Source organism: Phocoena phocoena, chromosome 14 (assembly GCF_963924675.1).
Source record: "Phocoena phocoena chromosome 14, mPhoPho1.1, whole genome shotgun sequence".
In the NCBI taxonomy this organism is placed as follows: domain Eukaryota; kingdom Metazoa; phylum Chordata; class Mammalia; order Artiodactyla; family Phocoenidae; genus Phocoena; species Phocoena phocoena.
This window is the reverse complement of record NC_089232.1, coordinates 36,135,907-36,162,169: the sequence shown is the minus strand read 5'-3', so window position 1 is coordinate 36,162,169 and position 26,263 is coordinate 36,135,907. Positions and strand designations below refer to the sequence as shown.

At 37.0% G+C, this 26,263-nt stretch overlaps 1 protein-coding gene across 10 annotated transcripts in view; it reads left to right on the top strand.

The window, feature by feature from the left end:
- The window catches only part of AFTPH (aftiphilin), a 36,112-nt gene extending 14,873 nt beyond the window's left edge, over positions 1–21,239 (top strand). The window contains exons 4-10 of one of the 10 annotated variants that reach the window (XM_065890946.1): positions 1–57; positions 2,937–3,059; positions 8,644–8,704; positions 10,228–10,311; positions 14,186–14,309; positions 20,970–20,972; positions 21,014–21,239. In XM_065890946.1, coding sequence (XP_065747018.1) covers positions 1–57; positions 2,937–3,059; positions 8,644–8,704; positions 10,228–10,311; positions 14,186–14,309; positions 20,970–20,972; positions 21,014–21,158 — 597 coding nt within the window. In that variant the 3' untranslated portion in view covers positions 21,159–21,239. Of the gene's footprint in view, positions 58–2,936; positions 3,060–8,643; positions 8,705–10,137; positions 10,312–14,185; positions 14,310–20,969; positions 20,973–21,013 lie in introns of all 10 variants that reach the window. The other 9 variants (XM_065890943.1, XM_065890952.1, XM_065890948.1 and 6 more) reach the window with 9 other exon arrangements.
- The last annotated feature ends 5,024 nt before the right edge of the window (positions 21,240–26,263 follow it).

Genomic DNA, 26,263 nt, shown 5'->3' with positions numbered 1-26,263 from the left:
CTCTTCACGGGCAATAAGAAGCAACCTGTTATAGTGCCCATGTATGCAGCAGGATTGGTAAGTACAAAGATGTCTTTGCATGTGTTTATCATTGCTGCATTTATTCTATAAAATCATCTTGCATAGCACGACATGGAAAGTGTATTTTAAGGGGCGTTTACTGTGGGGCCGTTAAGAGAATAAATACAGTATCCTTTTTCGATCTCATAAATCCCTTCAAGTCTTGATCTGAGGATATTTTTCTGTATTAATTATAGACACTTTTGTTTTAGATTGAAAATTATTTTTTATCATAGTAATATTAGTGCTCATAACTTTTTGTAAAATCCACCTTTGGAAGTCTCTCTCTTTTAATTTGCTTTTAAAAAGAAGAAGCTGAAGTATCTGAAGCCTTAGCTATCACCTGTTTTAATGCATTTGCGATTATTTTTAAGTAATGCAGTATTGAAGCCATGGATGTATATCAAAGCTTGGAAATACCAAATTATAACAAATGAAAATGAGTCAGAACCCATAATTGGTATTTAGTTTTTCCATTAATGTTTTAAACGTGTTGAATTTTGTTTTTTCAGATATGCCAGGTAGTCCAGGAAAACTGAGGAATTTTCATTCTGTACCTTATCAAGACTCAGTCACATTTTAAAGTTTGACTTGTTTGTGGTTTTTGGTGTGTCTTTGAGTTATTGGTGCATAAAAATGTCCTATCAAACTAAAAGTATTTTAAAATTCTTTCACCAATAACTTGAAAATAAGAAAAAAATACTGTGTTTAAGATAGAGAAAAAAATAACTGAGGAACCCTTGGTATGGCGTTTAAATTTAAAAACCCTTTATGTGCATGTGAAAATGAATTTGCTGTGGAACTTGACCTTTTTTTAATCTGCAAACTTTTCCATGAATAAGCTCTAATTATTGTTATTGAATTGTTTGCTTTGTTTTGTTTTGTGGAATTGCACAAAAACTTCTGTGCTTGACCTCTTTTTAAAAAATCAGTTTCTGCTCCTTTGTGAATGGTTATCTTGTATTTTCAAAACACCTTGATCATCCCTACTCTCTTTTATGTTGTAGGTAAATGTAATCCAGAACGTTTCTTTAACTTTCTGGTTATGTGAATCTCTTTCCTCAGGGAGTAGCATTCTAGAGATTGTTGGTGGTGTTATTGTCACATTCTGAATAGGAAGTAGGAATTTAATTTGTGGGCACTTTTCATTCAGCATGTTGGCGACAGTAACCTACTTAATGCTCTGTGTTAGGGTCAGCACATTAGCCAATTCTTTAAGTTTTATGTGGAATTAGAGACTAATGTCTATGCTTTTTTTTCCTATCTTAATTACAACCTTTTATTAGTAATGTAAGTTTACCATTTTTGTAAGCTTTTTAATACCAAAGTTGGTTTAGTGAATGTATCATCTCCTCCTCCATCTTTGTGATGCCTTATATTTAGAAACTTCTTCTTTTTCATATCTGGTTTCAAATTTTAATGATACCTGAATTTTTCCCATGGTACTTTACGCACATGAGATGTTCAGTATCTTTTGATCTCATCTTGAGGAATAGTACCTGAAATTGTCATTTAAGTCACTGGCTCTGAGACTTTAATGTGCATTGGAGTGGCTTGGAAGACTCGTTAAAACACAGAATGCTGAGCACCACCCCCATAGTTTCTTATTCGGTAGGTCTGGGGTAGGGCTCAAAAATTTGCACATTTGACAAGTTCCCAGGTGATGGAGAAGCTACTGATGGGGACCACTTTGAGAACCACTGACTTAAGGGAGAGTTCATATTAGAAAAGTTGGCTAAGACTAGTAATTGTTTGCCAAATGCATGGAGCCTTTGTAGAAGGGCACACTAGAAAGCCTGTATAATGTGTATGGTATTGAATTAGACCATGAATTTATTTTCATTTTTCAAGCTGCTAGGTTAAAGCCTTTCACATGCACTGTTAAGAACTAAATCTGTAAATTGCTTATTTAGCTTATGCTTGATTTTATGAGGGTAGGGGGATTCTCCTGAAAACTTGGTTTTAGAAATGCATAGATTCTAACTATAAGATTTCTGACTTAGCAGCTTTGGGTTTTTCTCCCCAGTAGTAAAGGGAGACTTTTATTTGGTTGATAACTATTCAAGAACTTATCAAGTATTATTTTAAAATTTGTAAAAGCTTGGGCCTTTTTTCATGCCAGTAACCTTATTACCCATTATTTTTAGTGTTTGGTAGAACATTAATGCAAAATGCTGATTTTTTTTTCTTCTTCTTTGTTTCTACATCCATCTTGAATGTTTTTCTCTCTTACTCAAAAAGTGTGTTAGATTCATAGTGGAATATGTAAGATGTTTTCCCCTCTGAAATGACTGTCTCTGCTTTGCCAGTCCAAAGAACCAAGAACTAAGGTTCCCGTCTATAGTGGAGCAAGGATCAAACACTAAATTCACATTGAAACATGTAGACGTCATCACATTATGTGGTGTGTTTTAGAATCAGCTCTCACCTCTCCAAGCACCACCATGGTGTAATGTGTATGAAGAGTGCCCTTTCCTGCAGTTTCAGATCTGAAACATCAGAATAATGTTGGATTCTTAGGGCATGGATGTGATATACTGTTCTGCTTGCCTCTTCCCCGCTCCCACCATCCCATGTGCTTATGCTTTTGTGTGACAGTGATAACCAGGCACTTTACAAGAAATCCAGTTCAATTACAACGTCTTGCTTCAAAAAGTTTGGATTCCAAAGGTATTATTATGAAACATTTCCCATTATGGTGCTGTAAGATTTTCACGAAGCAAAATTTAGGACTAGTTCCTTTTTGTCTTCAGTTCTTTTCAGATGACCTGTTTTCTTTCTGCTTTCTGCTAGGTTAACTTGCTTGTAAAAAAAGTTTACAAAGTTTATGGGCTGATCCTTCCCCCCCCCATTAATGGCTAATATGCCTTTTTCAGGGTATGTTAGAGCCCACCAAGGAACCATTGAAACCACTATCTGCTGCAGAGAAAATCGCTTCCATCGGTCAGACAACCACTGTGTCACCAGAAATGAACACATGTACATCTGACCAATTCCAGGTAAAAATATCTGGATGTATATAGATATTTTTATGCATGTATATACACGTATGTCCACACACATTGTTGTTTCCCTTAATATATAACTTTTAGTTTTTGAAATATTTTTAAAATTTAGTTTCATGACAGATGTGATTTCAGTTACTTATTAATATCCCTTGAAATATAATGAGCAAATTCTCTTTAATTTAAAAAAATAGAAAAGGCCATTTGAGAACTGGCTGGTTATGGGTAAGTCCTTTAAACCTATCCAGGACTTAGTCTTTTTACCTATAAAATGAGGACTTTGAAGCAAGCATCTCTAAAAATCCCTTACAGCTTGAACATTGTATGATCATTATTACTGACACACAAATCTGGTAAGTGCTAGATTTCAAAAAAATGGAAAACACTGCATTTATACCAGCTCTTCAAGTCTGCTGTAGTGTGTTTTTCCTGAAGCCTGCAAAAATTTTATAAAGTAATAAAATTTGGGTGTGTTTATTACATCAAAAACTGTTGTTTTGAGAGTTTGAATAAAGCTGTTAAGTTAAAAATGATGTAGCCTTTAGCAAAACATTCTATGGATTAGGAAAAAAAGAAAGCTCTCTTACCTTTCTTATCCTTTACCTCCTTGGGACATTTAAGCACAAATCGTATTTCAGTCTAATATGTTTAATATCAAAGCCTTCCCTCTTACTTTTTATCTGGGAGAACATAGCCACTTTGGTTTGCTTACTTTTTCGACATCGAATTGTTTTTTAAAATATTAGTATTCTTAATGAACATTACTATTTCTAAAACATATTCTTGCTGTGTTTGTCATTTCTTAACCTTAAATATCATCTTTGATTATGTCTAACACAGTAATGTATGTTTGGACAGCCTTTTCCAAAATGTATGTTCCATTGAACACTAATTCCCAGAAATGCTCCACTAAAGAAGGGTTCCATAGTGAAGTAAGTTTGGGAAATATTTCATATCATACCCTACAACCACCCTTGGAGATTCACAACCCACACATTAAGGACTCTGAAGAATCTTGCAGTGAATAACCCTATTTAATTTTACTTCATTTTCTCAAGTTTACTTGGCCACACGACCCTTTTCTGAAGAACATACTTTGGAAAATAATTTTGTAAAGCAAGGTCCTACTTTTTCAGGTGTGTTTCAAGAAACATCTAATATTACTGCTAGGTACCACTGTGGTTTATACTTGGGCTTAGCTTAAACATCCCTCTGAAGCCAGTTTATTACTGGCACTGAATTAGTGGGCAAGGGGACCTAATGTGTAAAATGCCTGGCCTTATTGATGGTTGGGCAACAGGCAAGGTTCCTTGGGCAAAATGTCTCAGTAGGTTGAATCTGTCCTTAGCTCTCTTCTTTTCATTGGCCTTATATTGCCCTCTGGCTATCAGTTGCTCTCCCAGGCCTGCCATGTCTATGCAGGTTCCAAAATTACTTCTCCCACAGCACATTCTCACTTCTGCCCCAGTCAACATTCTTATTCCTACAATGCTAGGTATTAGGAAAGTAATTCGAGTAACTGCCTGGTATGTTTTCTGGAAATGGAGCTGTTCTTACTTGAGGCCACTTGTTGCTACTTTTACTTGCCTCCTTCTCCTCTTCTCCTCTATCCAACCACTTCCACGTGTTACAGCCCCATAAGTTATTGCTTATTTTATCAGAGTTAGCTGTCACCTGTCATTTTTGCCTAGTCATACCTCATACTTATCATCTTTCTTATATAATTTAATTATAGACTTGATTAAAAGTCTAGATAACCTAAAAAAAGCATGTGTGTTAACAGAAGATTTTTAATAGAAATTAATGTGTGTTAATTTAATGGAGGTTAGTTGCAGCTCCATATGTATTCAGCTGCTGCCACCTCTGTGCATACATATACACCCCTATGTACTTGTAATCAAGGGACTCTCTCCCTATTTACAGGCAAGTGTAGGAATTTTCAGCAACATTTAAGCATATCTAACATTTTTGCTGGAAGATGGAACTTGGTCTCTTGCTACTTATATTTTTTAAAAGCTCTTTTTAAGCAAATATGTCCTTTTATTCTGTTTCATGCACACATTTCTCTTTTTAAAAAATACACATATAAATAATGAATTAACAAGTTTATTCTGTACTTTTTTATGGTAGTTTGTGATCCTCACTGGCTTTAGTTTTTAGGCTTTTGGGAAACCAGTGAAAATAATATTTCCCAGTGGAAATTCAAACTTATTTCTGAATTGACTTGAGCCTGTGTAGGTCTGCATTCTAACATTCAAATTGAAGATTTCAGCATGCGTATCAGAATTTTGTGCTGAGATGCCTAACCTCCATCACTGGATTGCATGACCTTTGCTTGGCTCCATACTTCTGATTCAGGTTAAGATACTTAACAAACATCTGAAATGCATTGTAAAGATTCTCTATATAAAGTGATATTTCTTACCACTATTCTTTGGCATGCAATGTATATATTATATATACATTATATAAACATGTATATATTTTTCACTTAACATTTTGGCCATGCAGTCTTTCTCCTAGTGATAATTTTCAGATTAAACAGCCATTAGTGCTAGAAGCTTAGCAAAATGTGTCAGGAAAGACCTGTTCAATACCTAAATTTCCCCGTGCCCCCGCCCAAAGCGTATAGCAGACCTTCCTCTTATGTTCTAGCATCATTGAACAGTGACTTTCAAACTTAGCATAGTTGTATAATTCTCATTATGACTGCATTCTTTTTGGCCTGTCTTTTCTATTTCAGTTTGGTACCCATTGAATTTTTATCTTCCACATCAGTTTGTACTCATCAGTCTTATAGCCATTGCATCTCTTGTTTAGGAATTTAATATTTTACTAACAAATGTTAATGTTTTTTAAAAGATACTTTTACCTGAAAAAACAGTTTATAGGTAAAAAGCAGTAGTGATACTTTTTGTTGTTGTCGTTTGCATCTTTATCCACTGAATTTCAAGGTCACACCATTCACGGTGCCATTGATTCCCCTCTAAGATCAGTACTTTAACCATACTTTATTCACTGCTGAGTAAAGTCAGCTCTCTGGCTATCAGTTATCCAGCTAGTCACCACTAGCAAACTTCTTTTCTTAGGCTACTTTATGTTGCTATTTCAGTTGTGAATCAGAGTTTTAGAGATAGAAGAAAGAAAAAATGACTATCTAGCACTGTACTCTCTTTTTACACTTAGAAAAACATATTTGGAAAGACTAAGTGATTTACCCAAAAGCACACATCAGTGCTATAGCTAGGACTAGAGCCAGAGTCTCCTGTCTCTAGTCTTTTCTTTCCCCCTCTTTTTATTATGACCTTGTCTCCTTTCTTTTGTCTCTGCATTAATCATTCATGCCACATTACTTAAAGTTGTTTGAAAATGTTTCATTCCAGTGCTTTCTCTTTAAGTTGCCTACTTGTCTGTGCCTTAGTTAGCCTATAATTATTTAGGTATCTGTTTTTCATCTTTCTCTTTTCCACTAAATTTTGATTCATGATTTAGCACCTCATTATTATAATATTGGCTGTGTCTTCAAAATGCCATACACCTCTGTGAGAAGCTAAAATTCCAGAAAATCACTGAAATATTTCAAAACATCCAGCTACTTGACATCATTTAGGTAAAACATGTTAATGAAAGACCTTTGCTCCATATACCCAGAAACTTTGTTATTATGTAAATCTGGGTTTGGTCCATCCAGTCAGTGTTGAATAGTTCTAAAGGTGTTTCTGATCTAGAAGTAGAATAATATAAGTTGAATCTGTTGGAATGCCTAGAGCTTTTTGTTTGTTTTTGAGATCAGCTAAAGAAAATCTTTTCTAAATGTTATTTATCGGTCTTGCAGGTAGGTTATAAACTAGATTTTCACCAGGATTTTTTTAAATTTTATTTGAAATAATTATAGATTCACAGGAAGTTGCAAAGGTAGTACAGAAGAGGTGCCTTGTGTCTTCACCAGTTTCCCCCATGATTACATCTTACATAATCATAGTACAATATCAAAACCAAGAATCTGACATTTGTGCAATATGTGTGTGTGGTTCTATGTCATCTTTCCATGTGTGTGACTACCTCCACAGTCAGCATACAGCATTTCTTCCACTTCCACAGCCAAGCCCCCGCCCCACCCCACTCCAGCTCCCACAACTCTCTCTCACCCCTGGCAACCACTAATGTTAGTGTTTTATTTTGTTTATACCTAGCCCCTCCACCTCCAGGCCCGACTTATATGGGGGAGACTAAGTGCTTATAGTAACATGCCTATAATTGGTTATCAAAGCAATTGTATTATAATGTCATGGGATTGAACTTTCAAAAATAGCCGATTCATGTTCCCTTCCTACAGGGAACAACGTCTTTGTCTACACAGAAAAAATGATTATAAAGTTATTGTTTTTTTAATTTATTTTTTTATATTTTATTCATTTATTTTTGGCTGCGTTGGGTCTTTGTTGCTGCGTGTGGGCTCTCTCTAGTTACGGCAAGCAGGGGCTACTCTTTGCTAAGGTGCGCGTGTTGCTCCGCGGCATGTGGGATCCTCCCGAGCCAGGGCTCGAACCCTGTCCCCTGCATTGGCAGGCAGGTTCCTAACCACTGCACCACCAGGGAAGTCCCGATTATAAAGTTTTAATAAGTGCCTACCTTACAGTAAAGCATGGTGGTGAGCAATATAGAAAAAAAAAGATGGCAACATGTTGATAGTAAGAGTCTAATAAAACACAGGTTATTTCAATAATTGTTGCCAACACCACCCTCAAAATAAAACAAGAAAATGAAAAAAAGGCATTTTTTTTCTTGTCAAGAATATTCTTAAAATAAAGCAGTGATCATTTTTAAATGTTTTGTACTACCTTCCATCTTCTATGTATCATTTGCTCATTTTATCTTTATGTGTTTGGTAGTTAACAGAATTTTAAAACCTAGAATACTCAAATGAGTTCTGCGTATACTTTTCAGTACATTATTTTAAAAATTAAATTCTAATATTGATTATAAGTAATTTCTAAATTAAAGAAGATGATTAATTTTTTTTTAATTTTTATATATAAGGAAACCAACTAAATTAACCATACATGTTTATACAATAGTTACTTAGTCTTTAATAACCCAAATTGCCTCACTTTCAGTGGTACCTTCTCTATTGCATTATATTATCTATTAAGAAATTTTAAGTGGATAGTCATTTAAAATAAAGTGGATAACTCTTTAGTGAAAAAAAAAATCAGTGATGTTTTTAAATATTTTTATTGTAATCAAGCCAGTAGTTTAAATCATGATTTGAGAATGGATTGAAATCTTGACATAGGATCAGTCCATAAATTTCTGTTTGAAAATGTAAAGATAATTCCATTTCTCAGATACAACATTTTTAATGTCAACAAGCTGTACTGTTTATAAATTTTGCAATTTCAGTTTGTGTTAATATTTGTAGATAACCTTCTGAAATTGTAAATTATCCCAATTTTGTCTTTAGGTATCTTATTGCCTAATGATCTTGCTATAATAGTGTTTCGTTTTATTTTTAAGGATTCTTTATGTTGCTACAACCTATACTGATTAATTTTGATTTTTTGGTTTTCAACTCTAGGAGTCTCTACCACCCGTCCAGTTTGACTGGAGTAGCAGTGGCCTTACTAACCCTTTAGATGGTACGTCTCTCCGTAGAGCCTCTAGCACCAGAGCTAGAGTTAAGAAAGCTACAAAGTTCAGACAGACTTCTCTCTGCTGACTTCCTTTTTTGTTTGAACATAACTTCTTATCTTTGGAAATTCAGGCTTTCTTTCTTAATAGTGATTGCTCAAGAAACCAGCTGTTACTAGTATTAACAGTATTAATGTCCATATATAGGTAGTAGTAGCCAGATAAAATTTTAGTTTCTTTATCTCAAGACAAAAACAAGCTTCCTTATTTTTCACAAATATCTAGGCAGTTTAAATGATATTTTAGGTAAGACCAATTTACTTGAAATTTTTTTTTGTAGTCTTAGTTCATGGAATTTTCTTGGATGCAAAGTCTTTTGTGTAGAGGCTGCTTTAAAGCACAAAGCACAATAATTTAACCAAAAACAATGTGCAAATAGATCCATATTTATTGACTCAAAGTAGTTTTCAGATTTAATAATATTTTATAGTGCACTTATATGCAAAGGAAAAACGAATGATTTTCATGATCCTTTTCTAGAACTTATCTCAAAATACTAGTAGGTAGTTCCAGAAATAATTGGTTTCACTTATGGCTTTAAAAGAAAATCCTGAAAAAGGATTAACTGATTCCAATAAGGTGGGGTTTTTAAGTAATACAAAATGCTAGTTTTCCTGTGTGTTGACATCACAAGTTTTAATTGGACTCTGAGGTATAATTACTCTTACTCCTTATACTTCATAAGTTGTTTGAGCCATGGTCTAAAACACCTGCTATTCTATCAGCTTTGCCTTAGAGTGGGGGATCCCAGGATATCTGGAAAGCATCCAATTGAATATCCGTGCTGAAGGAAAGCCTGGATGCACCTTCTGCTGTTGTCTGGTGTCTTATTCAGTCAAATCATCATGCTTTTTATTAACAAACAACTTCTTTAAAAATGTATACTATTTCTGATTACTGTTTCAGAGTTAAAGGGGAACAGTACAGCTTGAGGTTGCACATCATAGGGCAGTTATGACATTCCTTATTATGTTATTTTATTTTAAACTAAGTTAATGTATTGGTGCCTGTCCTGAAACTGACAACTTTGTCACTTTTAAAAAGCATTAATTAGAAACCAACACTACTAACATAAAAGATTTATTTGGGCATGTACAGTGATTTAATGTTGGGTTGAGATTAAAGTATTGTTTCCCTTTAACGGGTATACTTTCCCCTTGGTCTTTCTGGTATGGCTTCAAGTTTCAATTGAAAGAACCGAACTCCTAACTAAAACCTTACTAAGTGTCAAATTATTTACTTTGTACATGAGAAAATGTACATTGAATTAAATTGTTACTTTAGAAATGTCCTTAGCAGTGAAAAACTAATACTGTACACATTGTTTTAATGTTGATTTAAAAATATGTAATGACTACTAATTATAACCTGCATGTTCAAGTGTGTGTCTTACCCCTTTTTACACATAACCCCTCCTCCCTTGGCTTACCTTCTGTGTGGCTGCCTACCAACACGGTCACTGAATTTCAAGCTAGTGGAGGTTCCACTCTTCTGAACCTTGATTTCTTTGGGCCCGTGGATGACAGTAGCTCTAGCAGCAGCACCACAATCCCAGGTCAGCAGAGTGTTAAAGCCATAATTCTAGTTTATTTACTAAAAGCATGACCACATCACTTGACTTTCCTATAAACAAGGAAACAAGTAGATTGTATTCTCTATAATGTCTACTACTTTTCTTTCATCTAACTACTGTTATTTTCTAGTAGTGTAACTATAACAAATGACTTATGTGAAATGTATTTTAAGGAAAGCTTTGTCAGAGTATAATATTCAGAGCTGAAAGTAGTTTCTAGATATAAAACAGCCCTAATGTCCTTACACAGTTAAAGGCAGGGGTTTTTTTTCCCCTTGTAAATAGAAAATGTGATATTTTATATGCTTATTTTTAAAGCATATTCTACAAAGCCATTTGAAAAAATACAAATTTAGAGATATAAGAATATTTTAGTACACAAAGGTGACTTTACATTATAGTGTCTGTGATAATTACAAATTCTAGCATTCAATTAGTTGTTCATTAGTGCTGCTAAATGTATAATTAGGTTCCAAAATGTTGGAGTCTAGCACTTAGTTATATAGTCCCACATAGAATTATTACTGTTTTTATGTAGCTCTTGAATAGAAAGTTTACTGTTTTCCATGGAGGAAAAAAAAATGTTAAAGATAATAATAGAAAATAATTGCTATGAGATACTAAAAGCCTGTTTAGTATACTAAAAGCCTGGAGTGCCTGTTAAATTAATGTTCAGCCTGGCAAAAGTTCAGTTCATTGACCAAAGGCCTAATGTACTTTGTCATTTTCTAACTGAATAAACGATTAAAATATAATGGCATTTTTATGTTTACATTTTATTTAATATGATTTTAATGGCTCCCTGTCATCCCAACTTGTGATCTGGTAATCATGCCCATTGATACCAGATGGCTGTTGAGGTGCTATATAGATGCTGATGCCCAGAATGCATAGGGAGGGTCCCTCTCAGTCCCCACTAGGATCAGTTAGACAGCCAGCCTGGTTCCTGAGAATCTGCTGGTTTTGTTCAGCTAGATAACCCTGCCGCCCACTTCTAGCAGTTTAGAAGCCATGATGGGAAATGGGGGAGATAAGACAATCAGCTAAGGGTGAACCTGGGACCCAGAATGCCCTTCTCCAAGAGCTGGTTATGGAAATCTGATCGTGCTATAAGGACATTCCAAGGCCGTTTCGTAGAATGACTGGATTCCGCAAATCTAATCCCCTGGTTATCATTTTCATTGTTTCCAAGATTTTACAAGCATACGAAAAACTAATGTGTCTGGTTTTGACTTCAAAATATTTCACTATTTAAATTACTTCGAAATACATGTGAGCTATGAAATGACCTGGGTGAGCTAATTAGTTTTTAATACTTAATGGGGGGAAGAAACCCAAAAACTTGTGTATCAGTTTCCTTATTACCATAATCCCAAGAATGAATTACAGAGCTCCTATTTCTGATTTGCTCTCAGCTTTGTTTTGTCATGGAATGTATCATAATTTAAATGAGGTCACTATTTTTGGGTGTCTAAAAACCTGGTTTAAATTTAATTTTTGGTTACATTTCAAACTCAGTTAAAAATCACCCATAAGAGCACAAATCATCTGACCATATAAAGAAGTACAGAAATGACCTGATAAACCAGGCTCAGTATACATACACAGCTTTGAGAAGAGCAAGCAGTTTCAGAAGCTTAGAGCTGTAATGGAAATGAAATCAGCATGGTCAATGGCGGTCCTCATTACTTTGGAACGTTTTAAATATTTTCCTTCCGTATTTTCATTAATATACTCTAGCTGCTGTGTAAACCTGATTACTATAAATTTGCTTTGGCTTGTTTTATTGCTATTGGGTTTTGTTAAAATTTACCATCAAGCTACAGGTGTCAACACTTTCCTGAGTATTCCATTTCACCACTTGCTTGCACTTTTTCTGACTTGTTTCTGGGAAAGTCATTTTGTCTTAGCTTGCGATTATTTAATTATTTTGTGTTTGAGACTTAGGAGGTTGGCATAGAACTTGGTTGGCTAGCTTTATTTATGTAACTAAACTATGCCTCATTAAGGTTCTGTTAAAAAAAAAAAACTCTTCCATTAAAAAATTACTCTCCAGTTTTTTGTGTAGAGTAAGTAGTTGTCTTGTTTTTGAAAAGTATAAAATATAGCCATAGTACTTTTTTTGGTGATAATGGTTTTGGGGGGGTTGGGGGAGGTTGAAGGGTTTTTTTAAAAATCTCCCACTTCACTGTTTGACGGCCAAGTTGTCAGTATTGTATAAACCCAACCAAATTTTTACTAGCACTTTCCTGTTGCCAGTCAGAATGCAATTGTTTACTCTGCATTGTGCATTCACCATCTACTTAAATTTTGTGGTTACTTGGAATCTAACCTTTCATAGTGGAGGAAGGAGGTGCTTTGGGTTCATCTGGTCCCTTTACAGGCATCTGTAAATTTTTACATTTTAATTGCAACCTTAATACTTATTATAGAAATACAAAGAAAGGGCCTTTTAAATTATATTTTGAAACTGTACCTTAATGAAATACTAAAAACTTCGGAGAGTCAACAAACATTTTCTATAGCCTTCCTCCCTTGTTGGACATGGTAACTGTGGAAGCCGCTTGTGCTAGTATGATTTCTGTAAACATCTGAGATCTGTGTTTACATCTGCTAGTCAGCTACAAAGTTGGTTAATAGAAGGCAGTTCCTGATTTTTTTTCTTAACCTAGAAATATCCTAAAGGAGGAAACTTGTTTGTTAATATCGATATGGTACATGTATATATAATTTTATCTACGGGTCTTAGGGCTTTTTTAGAAATAATAAGTAGAAGTTGATGAAGCTATAAGACATTTGTACTTACAGTCTGCTTTTCTATTATACCCTGAAACTACTGAATTTGCTAAAACCAAAGAGTGTAGGATTAAAAATTTTTTATCTGATTATCTTTATTTTCCAACACTTAGCTTGAGTTGAAAATATTTAATTGTTCCTTGTTTTTTGTAGTCATCATATTTGATATAAATTAATATTCAAGAGAAGTTTTAAAATATGTATGTATATTTTAATGAAGTCAGATGGGAAGGATTTTAATAGATCTTACAATAAATCTAATTCTCTAACTCAGCTTTGTTTTGAATTTTTCTAACAAGATATTTGAACTGTTAGCCACTAGATTCAGCTGTGAGACAATAGAAGTATAACCCTTGAGACAATTTTCATTTTGTTCAAAAGTAGTGCTTTTATCCACTTTTTCTGAAAATATTTTACCCTCCCCACTTCTTACCTGAAGAAAGAACAATGCGGTATATAACTCTAGTAATAATTTGATACTTTGGGTAATATTTCATGTCCTCAGGTAGTCAGAATATATTTAAACTAACCAAATTATGTACTGTATCTGAGACTTTATATTAACTTACAACTTTGGGGATATGGATGAAAGTAATGGAGGATAAATGGTCAGGGAGGTAAGGGAAAAGGGAGGTTCAAAAAATGAGGTTAAATCAGTCAATTTAAAAATTGAGGTGTCATATTATGTAACAAATCATGTGCATTCTATTTATAAAACATCGATAACCTTCATATCACAAACAAATACAAAATTTAGGGAGTTTTCTATAGCAGATAGAATTTTTTAGAAGTATTTTGATGGTATCGTCTACATAAACGTTAGATTAATTAAGGCTATATTTATACCAGAGTGGAATTTTAAGAGTATTTTCCTACTTTATAAAAACTCCGAAGAGTGGAATTTATAATTTAAAAACTAAATGCAATATTATAGTGTTCTAAAGATGTGCTGTGCTTATAAAGACTCAGATGTTTACAGAGTAATTGCCTTTTGCATCTTGGATTGTGGCTGAGTACCCATTGCAGCTTGCCATCACTGACTATCATTTTATACTATAAGGTGTGGATCCAGAGTTGTATGAGTTAACAACTTCTAAGCTGGAAATCTCCACCTCAAGCCTCAAAGTGACTGATGCATTTGCGAGACTCATGTCCACAGTAGAGAAGACAAGCACATCTACCAGGTAAAAGCTAGTGCTCATTACACCCTAATTTTGAATTCTGTGTTAAACCAAGTAGCCCAGATGGGAAAGCACATAAGTTGGCAGTATTTCAATATATTATATTAAAAATCACTTTACATTTATAAAACCAATAGATGCCTAATTCCAGAAGATAGTATCAAATTATGTTTAATTATGGATTTACTAGAGCGGAGCTATTTCATGAGAGACTGGAAAGGGCTGACAGATGTCGTTTTCTCTCCTTCCCTACCCCTACACCCAACTTTGTAGAGAAGAATCTGATAAAAGAATTGAGAGCATGAAGCCATTACAGAAATGCTCCCCCTTTTCTTTCATAACTACTGAGATGATCATCTTTGAGAACCCAGTTTCACACTCCCAGAGTCATCTAGGCTGATCCTTTCACCTCTGGGCTAAGAGAGAGTAGGGAATGGCCACTGTTTTATTTTCTGAATTTTCGCTAATGTGTAGCACCTCTGATTTGGGTCGTGAAGCCTTGCTTTTTTTTTTTTTTTGCGGTATGTGGGCCTCTCACTGTTGTGGCCTCTCCCGTTGCGGAGCACAGGCTCTGGACGCACAGCCTCAGCGGCCATGGCTCACGGGCCCAGCTGCTCCGCGGCATGTGGGATCCTCCCAGACCAGGGCACGAACCCATGTCCCCTGCATCGGCAGGCGGACTCTCAGCCACTGCGCCACCAGGGAAGCCCGAAGCCTTGCTTTTAACAAGCTTTCTGGGAGCCCTTCAGGGGCAGGGCCTTTAGAAAAGCAGTTATCTCAGATACAGGAATGTCATGTGGGCGTTGTGTGCAGGATTCAGGAAACCTTTAGTTTTACATAATTAAGCACTGGAATAATCCATTGCTTTGACATGTTAGCCATAAGAATAAGGCAGTTTCTAATAAGAAGGTAAGCATTATGAACCGGGAAGTCACTACTGCAAGAGCAAATACTGGTTGATCGGCATACCAACTCTGCTGTACCAAATCTGTCATTCATCAGCACTTTAAAGTGAAAATAGTTACCTGTTTTTGCCCAGTTAGGTAGAGATATTATAGCTTTTCCCCCTATTTAAATACATTCTACTCACACATCAAACTCAGATTTATCTTTTAAATCAGTTCTTCTGTAGAAAAACATCCATTTAATAAAGCCGTGTTTTCCTTGCAAATAATAAATGCTTACCTGTCTTAAAACTTTGGCTTGAATTATCACATCGCCTTTAAAACTGTGTTTGTGCTTAAGTACCCATTCAACAGATATTTATTATTACTAATACAGTTAATATTTATAATCATGAAAATCCATTATTATTTGTTTTGTAATTAAGGCTACCCTGAACTTTTCCCGGGAATGGATTTGTAGTCTGCACGTTCTTGTTTAGCCACAGATTCTCTCCTTTGTTCTTATCACCCCATTTCTTTGTAGTAACACTACCTGGCGCTGTTAAAGCCTCCTATTAAGTGAACTTGCTTGTAAGTGAAGCTAGTGTGGATTTTTTGCTTGCTTTCTAATTTCTCTTTCCAAATCGTATTTTCAAATTAATGTTCTCCTTATACAGATTTCTCATCCATTTTTTCTATATATGTTAACCAAAAGCTAATGACTTTTAAAACAGACAAACAAAAAACGGACACTTTTATCGTTTGGGCTTTCTCCTGCTACTTTTTGGACAACTTTTTCTAAGGACAGTCCTAGTGTTTCCTCACCTTTTTCCCTCTGCAGTCTCACTGAGTGAACTGTAGTGTTCAAAGTCCCGGTGGTGAGAATTCATTCTTTGTGCCAGTAGGAGGAGCTCTAAGCCACATTGTTAACTTGCTTGCTCTCCTAACTTTTCAACTCACCCTTAAAACATTCTGTATACTAGGGCACTCTTCCAACTCCTACCACTTGAAGTTATTTTCATTTTTTCTCTTATTCTGTATTATTATGGAATGAACTGAAACTATAGTGTGTATCCTGGGGTCAGTTTTGTAACTGCATTGAATTAGTCTCTGGTACCTGTCCAGCTTCACATTTAAAACAAAATAAATTGCAAAGAAAACAAGTTGTCAACTTTGTGTTTTCTCTTTGGAGGAATTAACTATTTGAAAGTGGTGAGAAGTGCAAATATTCACAAGTCTTATAATTAGAAGGTAATACTGTAAAGTGCCCCCATGAGTGATTCTCAGTTGTACAAGGGAGAGAAAGGTGGGGTGGCGTAATTCCAAAGGAATTTTAAGCATCTTTGTTGTTTTTGGGTTTTGCTTCATTTTTTGTTTTTGTTTTTGTTTTTGAATAAAATAAAATTTAAAGTGTACACCTCAGCAAAATCTTGGCTTTTGTCAATACACAGAAGATGGAGTGAAAAAGCACTGAGGAACTGTAGGGTAAGAAAAGGTTAAGAAACAGTGGTCTAGGTAGAGGAAATTTGCCATGTAACAAACAACATCCCATACTCTTTTCCAAATGCCTTTGCATATGTAAGAGAAAGTACATGTGCTCTTCACTTTCTAAACATAGGTTGTGAAAGTGACTTCTTATTTTAAAGAAATGCAAGTTCTTAGTTTTAAAATAGTTCCATCTTCTTGCTTACCTTTTCTAATACAGAGAAAAATTACTTCCTAATCTTAATCAGTGGGTAGCCAGCTAGTTAGTAGCTACAGACCTCTAACTGAAGATTATACAGGCCAGAGGACTAGTTGCCAAAAGGCATGCATGGTTTTTCTTTTCTTTTTTTGACCTTTTAATTGAGATATAATTCACATGCCATGAAGTTCACCCATGTCAAGTGTACAATTCAGTGGCTTTTAGTATATTCGCAAGGTTGTGCAACCATTACTGCTAATTCCAGAACATTACTATCTAATTCCTCCAGAACATCACTATCTAATTCCAGAAGATTTTTATCATCCCCCGAAAGAAACCCCGTACCCATTAGCAGTCACTCCCTATATGCCAGTTTTCCCAGCCCCTGGCAGCTATTAATCTGCCTTCTATCTCTGTGGATTTGCATATTCTGATTATTTCGTAACTAACAGAATAATACATTGTATAGCCTTTTGTGTCTGGCTTCTTTCAGTGAGCATAATGTTTTCAAGCTCAGCCAAGTTGTTGCATGTATTGGCACTTTCTGTTCCTTTTTTATGGCTGCATAATATTCCATTGTGTGGCTATACCACATTTTGCTTATCCCACTAATCAATTAATGGACATTTGGGTTGTTTTCACTTTTTGACTGTTATGAGTAATGCTGCCATGAACATTCATGTACAAGTTTTTGTGTGGACAAATGCTTTCAATTTTCTTGGGAGTGGAACTTCTGGGTCACGTGGTAACACTGTTTAATTTTTTGAAGAACTACCAAACTGTTTTCCAAAGCAGTGGCCCCATTTTGCATTTCCACCAATAAAGTTTGAGGGTTCCAATGTCACCACATTCTCACAAGGCTTGTTACTGTCTTTTGGTTATAGTCATCCCAATGGGTATGAAGTGATATCTCATTGTCATTTTGATTTACATTTCCCTGATGGCCAGTGATATTGAGCAGTTTTTCAGGTGCTTATTGACCACTTGTATCTCTTCTTTAGGGAAGTTGTTGTTGTTGTTAAGAACTCTTTACATATTCTGCATACTAGACCTTTATCAGATACAGGATTTGCAAATATTTTATCTCATTCTGCAGGCTGTTTTTTCACTTTCTTGGTAGTGTCCTGTGAAACACAAAAGTTTCTTAATTTTGATGAAGCCCTATATACATGCGTATATGTGTATATATCTCTATATATAGATATACATATATGTGTACATAAATATGTACATATATATTTCATTGCTTGTGCCTTAGGTGTCATATCTAAGAAACCATTGCCTACTTCAAGGTCAGGAAAAGTTACATCTAGGTTTTCTTTTAAGAGTTTTAAAGTTTCAACTCTTATATTTAGACCTTTGATGTATTTTGAATTAATTTGTGAATATGGTGTAAGGTAGGGGTCCATCTTCATTCTTTTGCACGTGGATATCCAGTTGTACCAGCACTGGTTGTTAAAAAGACTGTTCTTGCCCCATTTCCCTCTTGTTGAAAATCAGTTTAACCATAAATGTATGGGTTTATTTCTGAACTCTTAATTGTACTGCATTGGCCAAAAGGATAAATCTTAACTAGGAAGAGTATAAATCAAAATTAGGTCACTGCCTTTGGCTTCAAGGAAAGGTCATGATGTAACTTTTTATTTTCAAATTCCCCTCAAGCATTTTCTTCTTTCTTATATTCTAAGAAAACTAGATCACATCAACGCATAGCGACTACAGATAAACGCACAAATTATGAACTACATAAACTTTTTTTTAATTTTTAAATACACCTTCAGACAGCCTTCAAGTAGTGTCTCTGAAATAAGGCAATTGGTAGAAACTCTAGAATAATATTTACCAACCATTCCTTGGGTGAAAACAACTTCTTTGTTCTCCTTCCCCACACCCCAACTGCACTCCACAAACGAGAAGTCCATTTAGGTGCAATTTTACTGGTTACTGTTTTTAATAATTTTTTATCTTTACAGAAGCAGTAAGAGTAGAAAGTTAGAAAATAGACAAAAATTTTTTCATGAAAGTATCACATTCTTACCAGTCAGATCACTATAACTCCTTAGTGCATATTCTTTCAGATCTTTGTCTTTGCAAATATACCCATATGAGTGTTGTTTTAACCAAAAAGGAGATTTTATAGTCTATACGGAATTGAGCCTTCCCTTGCAGTCAGTGGTCTCCATCTCCTGATTTCAGTAAATTTTCATTTCATCTAATACCCAGGCTATATGTATTCAAATTCCCCAACAATGTCCTTTCTCTCTGCTTTCTCCAAATCAGCATCCAATCTAGGACTATTGTACCTAGCTGCTATGGCTAAGTCACTTTTAACCTAGTATATCTACCCCCATCCCTTCTGTTTGCTTTTCAGTTTACTAACGCTAGCTTGTTGAAAAGATCGGTCCACTTGTCCTGCAAAACGTCCCAATCTCTGGATTTGTCCATTTGCTTCCTTCAAGTAGTTTTCAAATATTTCTCTATTCCCCTTATTTCCTGTAAACTGGACATTATATCTAAAGGTTTGATGGATTCAGGTAAAACCTTTTGGCTGGAATACATCATAGGTGTTGTATCGCATCAGATGACACATAATGTCTGGTTGACCCCATCGTGAGTGATGCTAAGATCATGGTGAGAGGCTGCCCTTTCCCATGTAGTCTTCCAGTTTTCTATCTGGTTTTATTTTGGAATGATGCAGATGGGCAACTTCCCATCAACCATCCACTTAATAGTTTTACCATGATTTAAGTGCAATTAAAAATGTAGATTTTAATCGGAAAAAATTTGGAGTGCTATTCCATTCTTCTGAGTTGATCTACTGATGGTTTCAGTGTGCCTGAAGCTGACCCCCATATTGAAGAACTTTGGTCCTAAAAGTCTGATGTTTGATTTTTCAGTCTTTTCGTAAAACCTTTTTATTTCAGCCTGAACAACAGAAAAGTCCAGGTTTAAAACAAAGACCTGCATCTATCTTTTCTTTCTTGTTTCATCTCCTGACCTCCTGCACCTCATCCCAAGGACAAAGAAAATACTTAGGTGGAAGAAATAACTTGTGTCGCAGGCTAATAGAGTACGAACTATCATTTACTGTAAAAGAGGATTGGGCCTTTTAGAGTCAACAATTTTAAATTACTTTGATCTAAAATTAATATCATTATGACTGCAGCTATCTTTCAGTATATTTAACATCCTAGAAAACATAAAGATTGGATTACAATCATGTGCTCAATTTGAGCCACATTCGAGGCTCAATTGGCATTTTCTGTGGCTCACCTGCTGGGAAGACCCGGGTCAGCAGGAGCTCTTCCTCTCTGTGTCGCCACGCTGATCACTTCTTATATTAGGGGCATTTCATCTATAGGACCCAACAGATTTCGAGATTTTCCCTCTCCCTGAGTCCTTCCTGCCCATGTGCATTCTCGGCATGAGTAGCTGGCCCTAGTGCTGCGGCCTTTGAACCTACCATCTATCTGCATCCCAGTGGGGCAGAGGCTGGGTGTTTTTGAGCTGAGGGCTTTCTGTCCTGGAATTCCCCTTTGGGGTTGAAGAAAGCCTGAGGTTAAAATGACTTACAAGGACCGTGCCAGACATACTTTGCTTTATGTTGAGGCAACGTTGGTGGTTTCTCAGTGGGGAGGGGGAAATCCAGTTGGGCAGAGTGTTATTAACTAGGGCTTCAGCATTATATTTCTGCTTCGTAACTTTTTCTTGGCTGCGCCACACAGCATGCAGGATCTTTGTTCCCCGACCAGGGATCGGACACGTGACCCCTGCAGTGGAAGCACGGAATCCTAACCACTGGACCACCAGGGAGTTCCCTAGTAACATTTTAAAAGTATGCCTAGGTAGATGCTTCTAAGCTTAAATAGAGCTGCGAGCTGTGCATAGGTGCACGTGAATGTCTATGTACCTGCCGAACTGTAATGAACGTACATAAATTCAGTGTGAATCTTCGAAGAGATTTGGCCTCTGGCACAGGAAGCACTCAACACAAAGGTATTATGAGGTTCAGGGACTGGCAGAGGGAAAGATAACTCAAGTCCCCACGGATTGCTGTCTACCTTGAGAGGAGATTTCCTCCCGTTTGACCTACAGCAGGTGTCACTTGAACACACATCTCTTTTTTCATTTGTCAACAGGAAACCGAAAAGAGAAGAGCACCTGAGTGAAGAAGCCATCAAGGTGATCGCCAGCCTTCCTGACCTGACGTTCATGCATGCCAAGGTGTTGATGTTCCCAACCACCTTGACACCTTCCACAAGCTCCCAAGAGAAGGCAGACTGATAACTGATGTGAACTGGACGGTTTCAGTTGCTTTTCCTTCCCTCCAGCCCTTCCCCACCATCAAAAGCATACCTGCTCTAATTAAAAAAAAAAAAAAATTAAAGTTCAGCTGATTTGTTGGTAAGCCGCACTAGAAAGGTATACATAGTAATGTATATTTATTTACATACTGAAGTCCTAAATTTATATTAGAAACAAATGTAAATAATCGGGGTGAACATTTTTGAAGATTTATTCTTTTTGTGTTGCTGGGGTGTATACATTTATGTCTTTGTGAAATACACTGGTGGTGTCCTTCTTACAAAACTTTTGAAATAAAAAAATGAAAACTAAAAAGTCAAATCTCCACTGTCTGTGAAATCCCCTTCAGTCTTTTCAGATTGCATTGACTGTCCTATTAATTTTTCACATCATACACTGAATTACTTTTGCTCTCATAAATAAGCTCCAAGTCCCTGTTTAAATTTTTTTTTTTTTAAATTTTACGTGTGGTGGGTTTGTTTCAGATCTGGCTTTTGTTACCATTTTTGTGCTCTTGTTTAATCTTTTCAGTCTGGCCTGTTACTGTTTGACCTTTTGCAAGGTACTTTCATCGATTGCTCTTTTGTTCTAGGGTATGGATCATTGTCAGAACTTGATTGAAGGGGTTTAAAGAGATTGTGCCTGTCTGTTTTAAATCAGTTTGGTTTAGAGAAGGACCAAATTACATGAATGTCTTACCATGAAATTTACTTGTTACTGATTGTTTTGTTCTATCATACCACTATTTTTTGAGGATTTTGCACAGTGTAAAATGACATAATCATAGATTGCTATGGTTTAGGCTGTATATACAGTAAAAACTATGGGTTTTAAATGTTTGGGGAAATTCCTATGGAAAAAAAGAGACATGTAGAGGAACCTCTAACAAGGTTAACGTGCATGCCCAAGGTCTTTTGAGATTTCAGTGTGTAAATTTCCTTTTAGCTTACACAAAAATAAAATAATTTAAAAGAAGTTTAGCCTGGTGTCTGTACTTTGGTATCTGAGGGAAAATGTAATGAATTTGAACGTTAAGTTTTATTTCATCTTAATGTGTTTCAATCCAGAAGAAATCATTTGGTAGGGCTTCCAGTTTATCAAAACCAAGAAGAATGAGATTCTCACCCATAAGAATTTGAATCAACCCTTTAAGTAGCGGAGCTGTTTTTATGTAGAACATGAGATCATACAAGAAATTCCCATGATCATTATATCTTCATCAGAATTGGCAAAGTTAAATAGGGATTTGTAGGGAATTTTTTTTCTTCCCAAGGAAATATATGCATGAAATTAAGGTGAGCAGAAAATTTCTTAAAAGCACTTTTAAAATATTATTAGATTAGATGTTGCTTCAGCAAAAAGTCACGTGATGTATTTCAGTAAAAACAGGCAATCAGCCCAGCAGCAGTCCACCTCATCGGCTGTGGGAATGTTCCATTGGAACTCTTCTGCACCTCTGTCATTGACAGAGATTCCTGTGTCGCCAGGTTATTACACGGGCCATTGGAACAGTTGCCTGAGTGTAATTTAAGTAAGGCCTGGAGCAAGAATGCTTATCCAGTCCATCTCCTGCCGTTTCCCCAACTTTTTTTTTTTTTTTCCCAGAGAAGGCTTTCCTTCAGAATAGTCACAAGTCTTCAGTGCCCAGTGGACCTTCTGAATGGAAGGATAAAAGTATTCCTCAGCAGACCTTTACATGTTTCAGTAACTGAAGCTTAAAGGGCTGCTTCTGCAGTCCATTACAACTAAATGATAATGGTAGCCTTCATCCACCTAGGTTCAGAGCCCGTTTATTAGCTGTGTGTGATACCATGAGAAAGTTAACCTTGTCTGAGCCACAGTTATATTATCTTTAAAAATGGGAATGAGGGGCTTCCCTGGTGGCGCAGTGGTTGAGAGTCCGCCTGCCGATGCAGGGGACACGGGTTCATGCCCCGGTCCGGGAGGATCCCACATGTCGCGGAGCGGCTGGGTCCGTGAGCCATGGCCGCTGAGCCTGCGCGTCCAGAGCCTGTGCTCCGCAACGGGAGAGGCCACAACAGTGAGAGGCCCGCGTACTGCAAAAAAAAAAAAAAAAAAAAAAAAAGGGAATGATACCACCTACCTGTGGGGTTGATGTGTTAAATAATAGATGTAAAACATTAATCACATGAGGAGACCGTCAATAAACGATAGCCAGAGCATAGAATTCGCAAAATCTATAAAGGCCCCTGGTGTCCCGGTAGATTCAAGAAGCAGTCACAGGAGATAGGATCGATTAAAATAAGTTATTCTGTTATAATTTAAAAGTAATCAAGTGGACATTTCTCATGAAAGTGCCCCTGCTTTAATGACACACAAAGTGGATAGTCCATCTTATAACCACTTTTCAATAAGCCAGATTTCCCTTTCCCTTTTGTGTGTCATATTGGCCTTTGATGTTTTAATCACTCAGTTAAGTTAATACTGGGTTGTCATAGCTTAAGTTCAGGGCTCTAGTGCTGAGGACCAAAAGTGCTCAGCTTTGCACCAGGTCAAGGCTCAAATTACACTGGAAAGCAGTAGCGGGGCTGGTGCGGGAAGAGCCGTGAGCATCTCCATGCGAATCTCAGCTAAGGGAGAGCCTGTTGGTTGCAAGCTTGTCTTGGTCATCAGCTGCTTCTGGCAGCAGCTGTCATTTGTCCTTCTCAAAGTCAGCCAGGAGGACCCTGCAGAGTTGGGGAGAAGAAACCAAGGAGTCAGAGACCCTAAAACCAAGTCACACACAATGGAGACTGGCTTAGCAATCCCCTTTGGGTCTTTGACATCGTAAAACCAGCCCACTCATCCCCTGGAGTCTCATCTCACTTTATGGCCAAATCCAAATAGCCATACATAATTCCCCAGTTAATTCAAGCCAGACTGTGAAGTTATGGGAGAATCTTCCCTAAATTGAGTCATGTGTCACTACTATTTCTATGAGTCATTCTTTTATAGAGACTTGTTCTTCCCTCTACATGATTGTCATGCTCTTTATTTAGAACTTGTCTTTTTGCTCCCTCATGTTTCTTGAATCAGGATTAGGCTTGGCTATGAGTAACAAAAACCAAAAATACTGCGTTTCATGTAATAAGACTCATCCTTTTGCCACATTTGAACTTCTCTGAAATTGGAATGGGTTAGCTGGATGGGGTAGCTGTTTAATTTGGCAGTGGTTTCTTTTTCTTAGTGGTGTATGAAATAACGCTGTTCTTACATTCAATGACAGAGTTGAGGGAAGATGCTTAACGGTGGCTTCAACGTTAGGAGTTTATTTCTCTTGCCTGTAAAACATGAGGAAACAGTCTGGGGCTGGTAAAGAGGCTTCATAAGCTCATCAGAGATGCAAGCTCTTACCATCCTGTTCCACCCTTATCAACACGTGGTTTCTAGCTTATGGTCCATGGTGGCTGCTGGGGGTCCAGCCACCAAGTCTGCATTCCATCCATCGTGGGTGAAGGGCATGCTTCTTCCTGCTACGGACACTTTCCATAAGTCTCTCTAATTCCAACCTATTGGCCAGAACTTAGTTGCAATGCCATATCTAGCTGCAAAAGAGACTGGGGAATACCTTTATTCTGGGTGGCCATCTAAAAGGGACTCTAGCAGTAAGGAAGGAGAGAACAGATCATGTAGGACAACCGGAAGCCTGAGTCACTCCTGTTTTTCACTTCCCAGTCCATACAGTATTTCATGGAGCTAAAGTAATACACAGTGAAATGAAATCTGGGATCGTTGTCTCACGCTGCAGCAATGCCTCAAACAGGATCTGTTGCCTTCCTGGTGGTGCTTTTCCAAGGGGGGAAAGAATCAATAGGGGGCAGCTCAGGTTTACTGGGACCTTCTAGGGGCACAGACGCTAAGACAAATCATGGGTGGAAGTAGGGAGCCTCCTGGTGAGGTAGAAGGGGCAGCGGATTAAGCTAGGAGTTGTGTGTTCTAAGTATAGCTCTGCCACCAATCAGCTGTAAGATCTTGGATAAACCCCATTTCTAAGTCACAGGTACTTGATGCATAAAATGAGGGGTTGGAATCTATAGAATCAAAAGCTAAAGTAGGGGGCTTCCCTGGTGGTGCAGTGGTTGAGAGTCCGCCTGCCGATGCAGGGGACACGGGTTCGTGCCCCGGTCCGGGAAGATCCCACATGCCGCGGAGTGGCTGGGCCCATGAGCCATGGCCGCTGAGCCTGCGTGTCCGGAGCCTGTGCTCTGCAACGGGAGAGACCACAACAGTGAGAGGCCCGCGTACTGCAAAAAAAAAAAATGTACTCCTGAGACTGGGTCAGATGTTGCTTCATCACTAGCAAGGGGCTCATATCTAATTTAATTTCAGACACTTTTTTAAAATTTAGCCTACAATTACATTATTGTATAGGGCAATAATGTTGCCTCTTTAAATTGTGTAAACAGCCTTTTCTCCCATAACTGCCATCAAGCCAGATTTTCTCTATCATCTACTTGTGTACCTGAGTTTTTAGATCTGAAAACAGAGTTCTACATTTGTCCTTTTACAACTTTATTTTGTTAGCTCTGGATGATCACTTCAGCCTGTCCCTCTCATCAAATCTTTATTGTACCATCTAGCATGTAGTCTCTCCCTCCTTCCTCGGTTTTGTCATCCACAGATTGATAAATAACCTTTATGATCCAGATCACCGACCCAGATGTTGACCAGTAAGAATCCTTGCAACTGCCCTCGCAGAGAGCCAGGAAGACTCAGCACACACCTTCCCAGCACAGTGACACCCACGTTTCTCTATCGTGCCCACGGATCCTAAGAACAGGCGAAGCCTTGCCGAATCCCTCACACTCTGCCTGTGGCAATTCGTGGGTACCCTGAGCATTTCTACACACGATCTCCAATCCCTCATCCAGCTTGATAATGTCTGTGCCCTAGTGCTCCCAAAGAAGCATAAGGGTGATAAAACTAGTAGGAGATAAAATGACATCTACTCGGGATGCGAGGTTAAATGAGGATAATCCATAGAGTCACTAGCACATAGTAAGAACTCAATAAATACTTTTGTATTATCATCACTCATCCAGGTCAGTACTCCATCACTGATGATGCAGATAAAAGGCTGATGG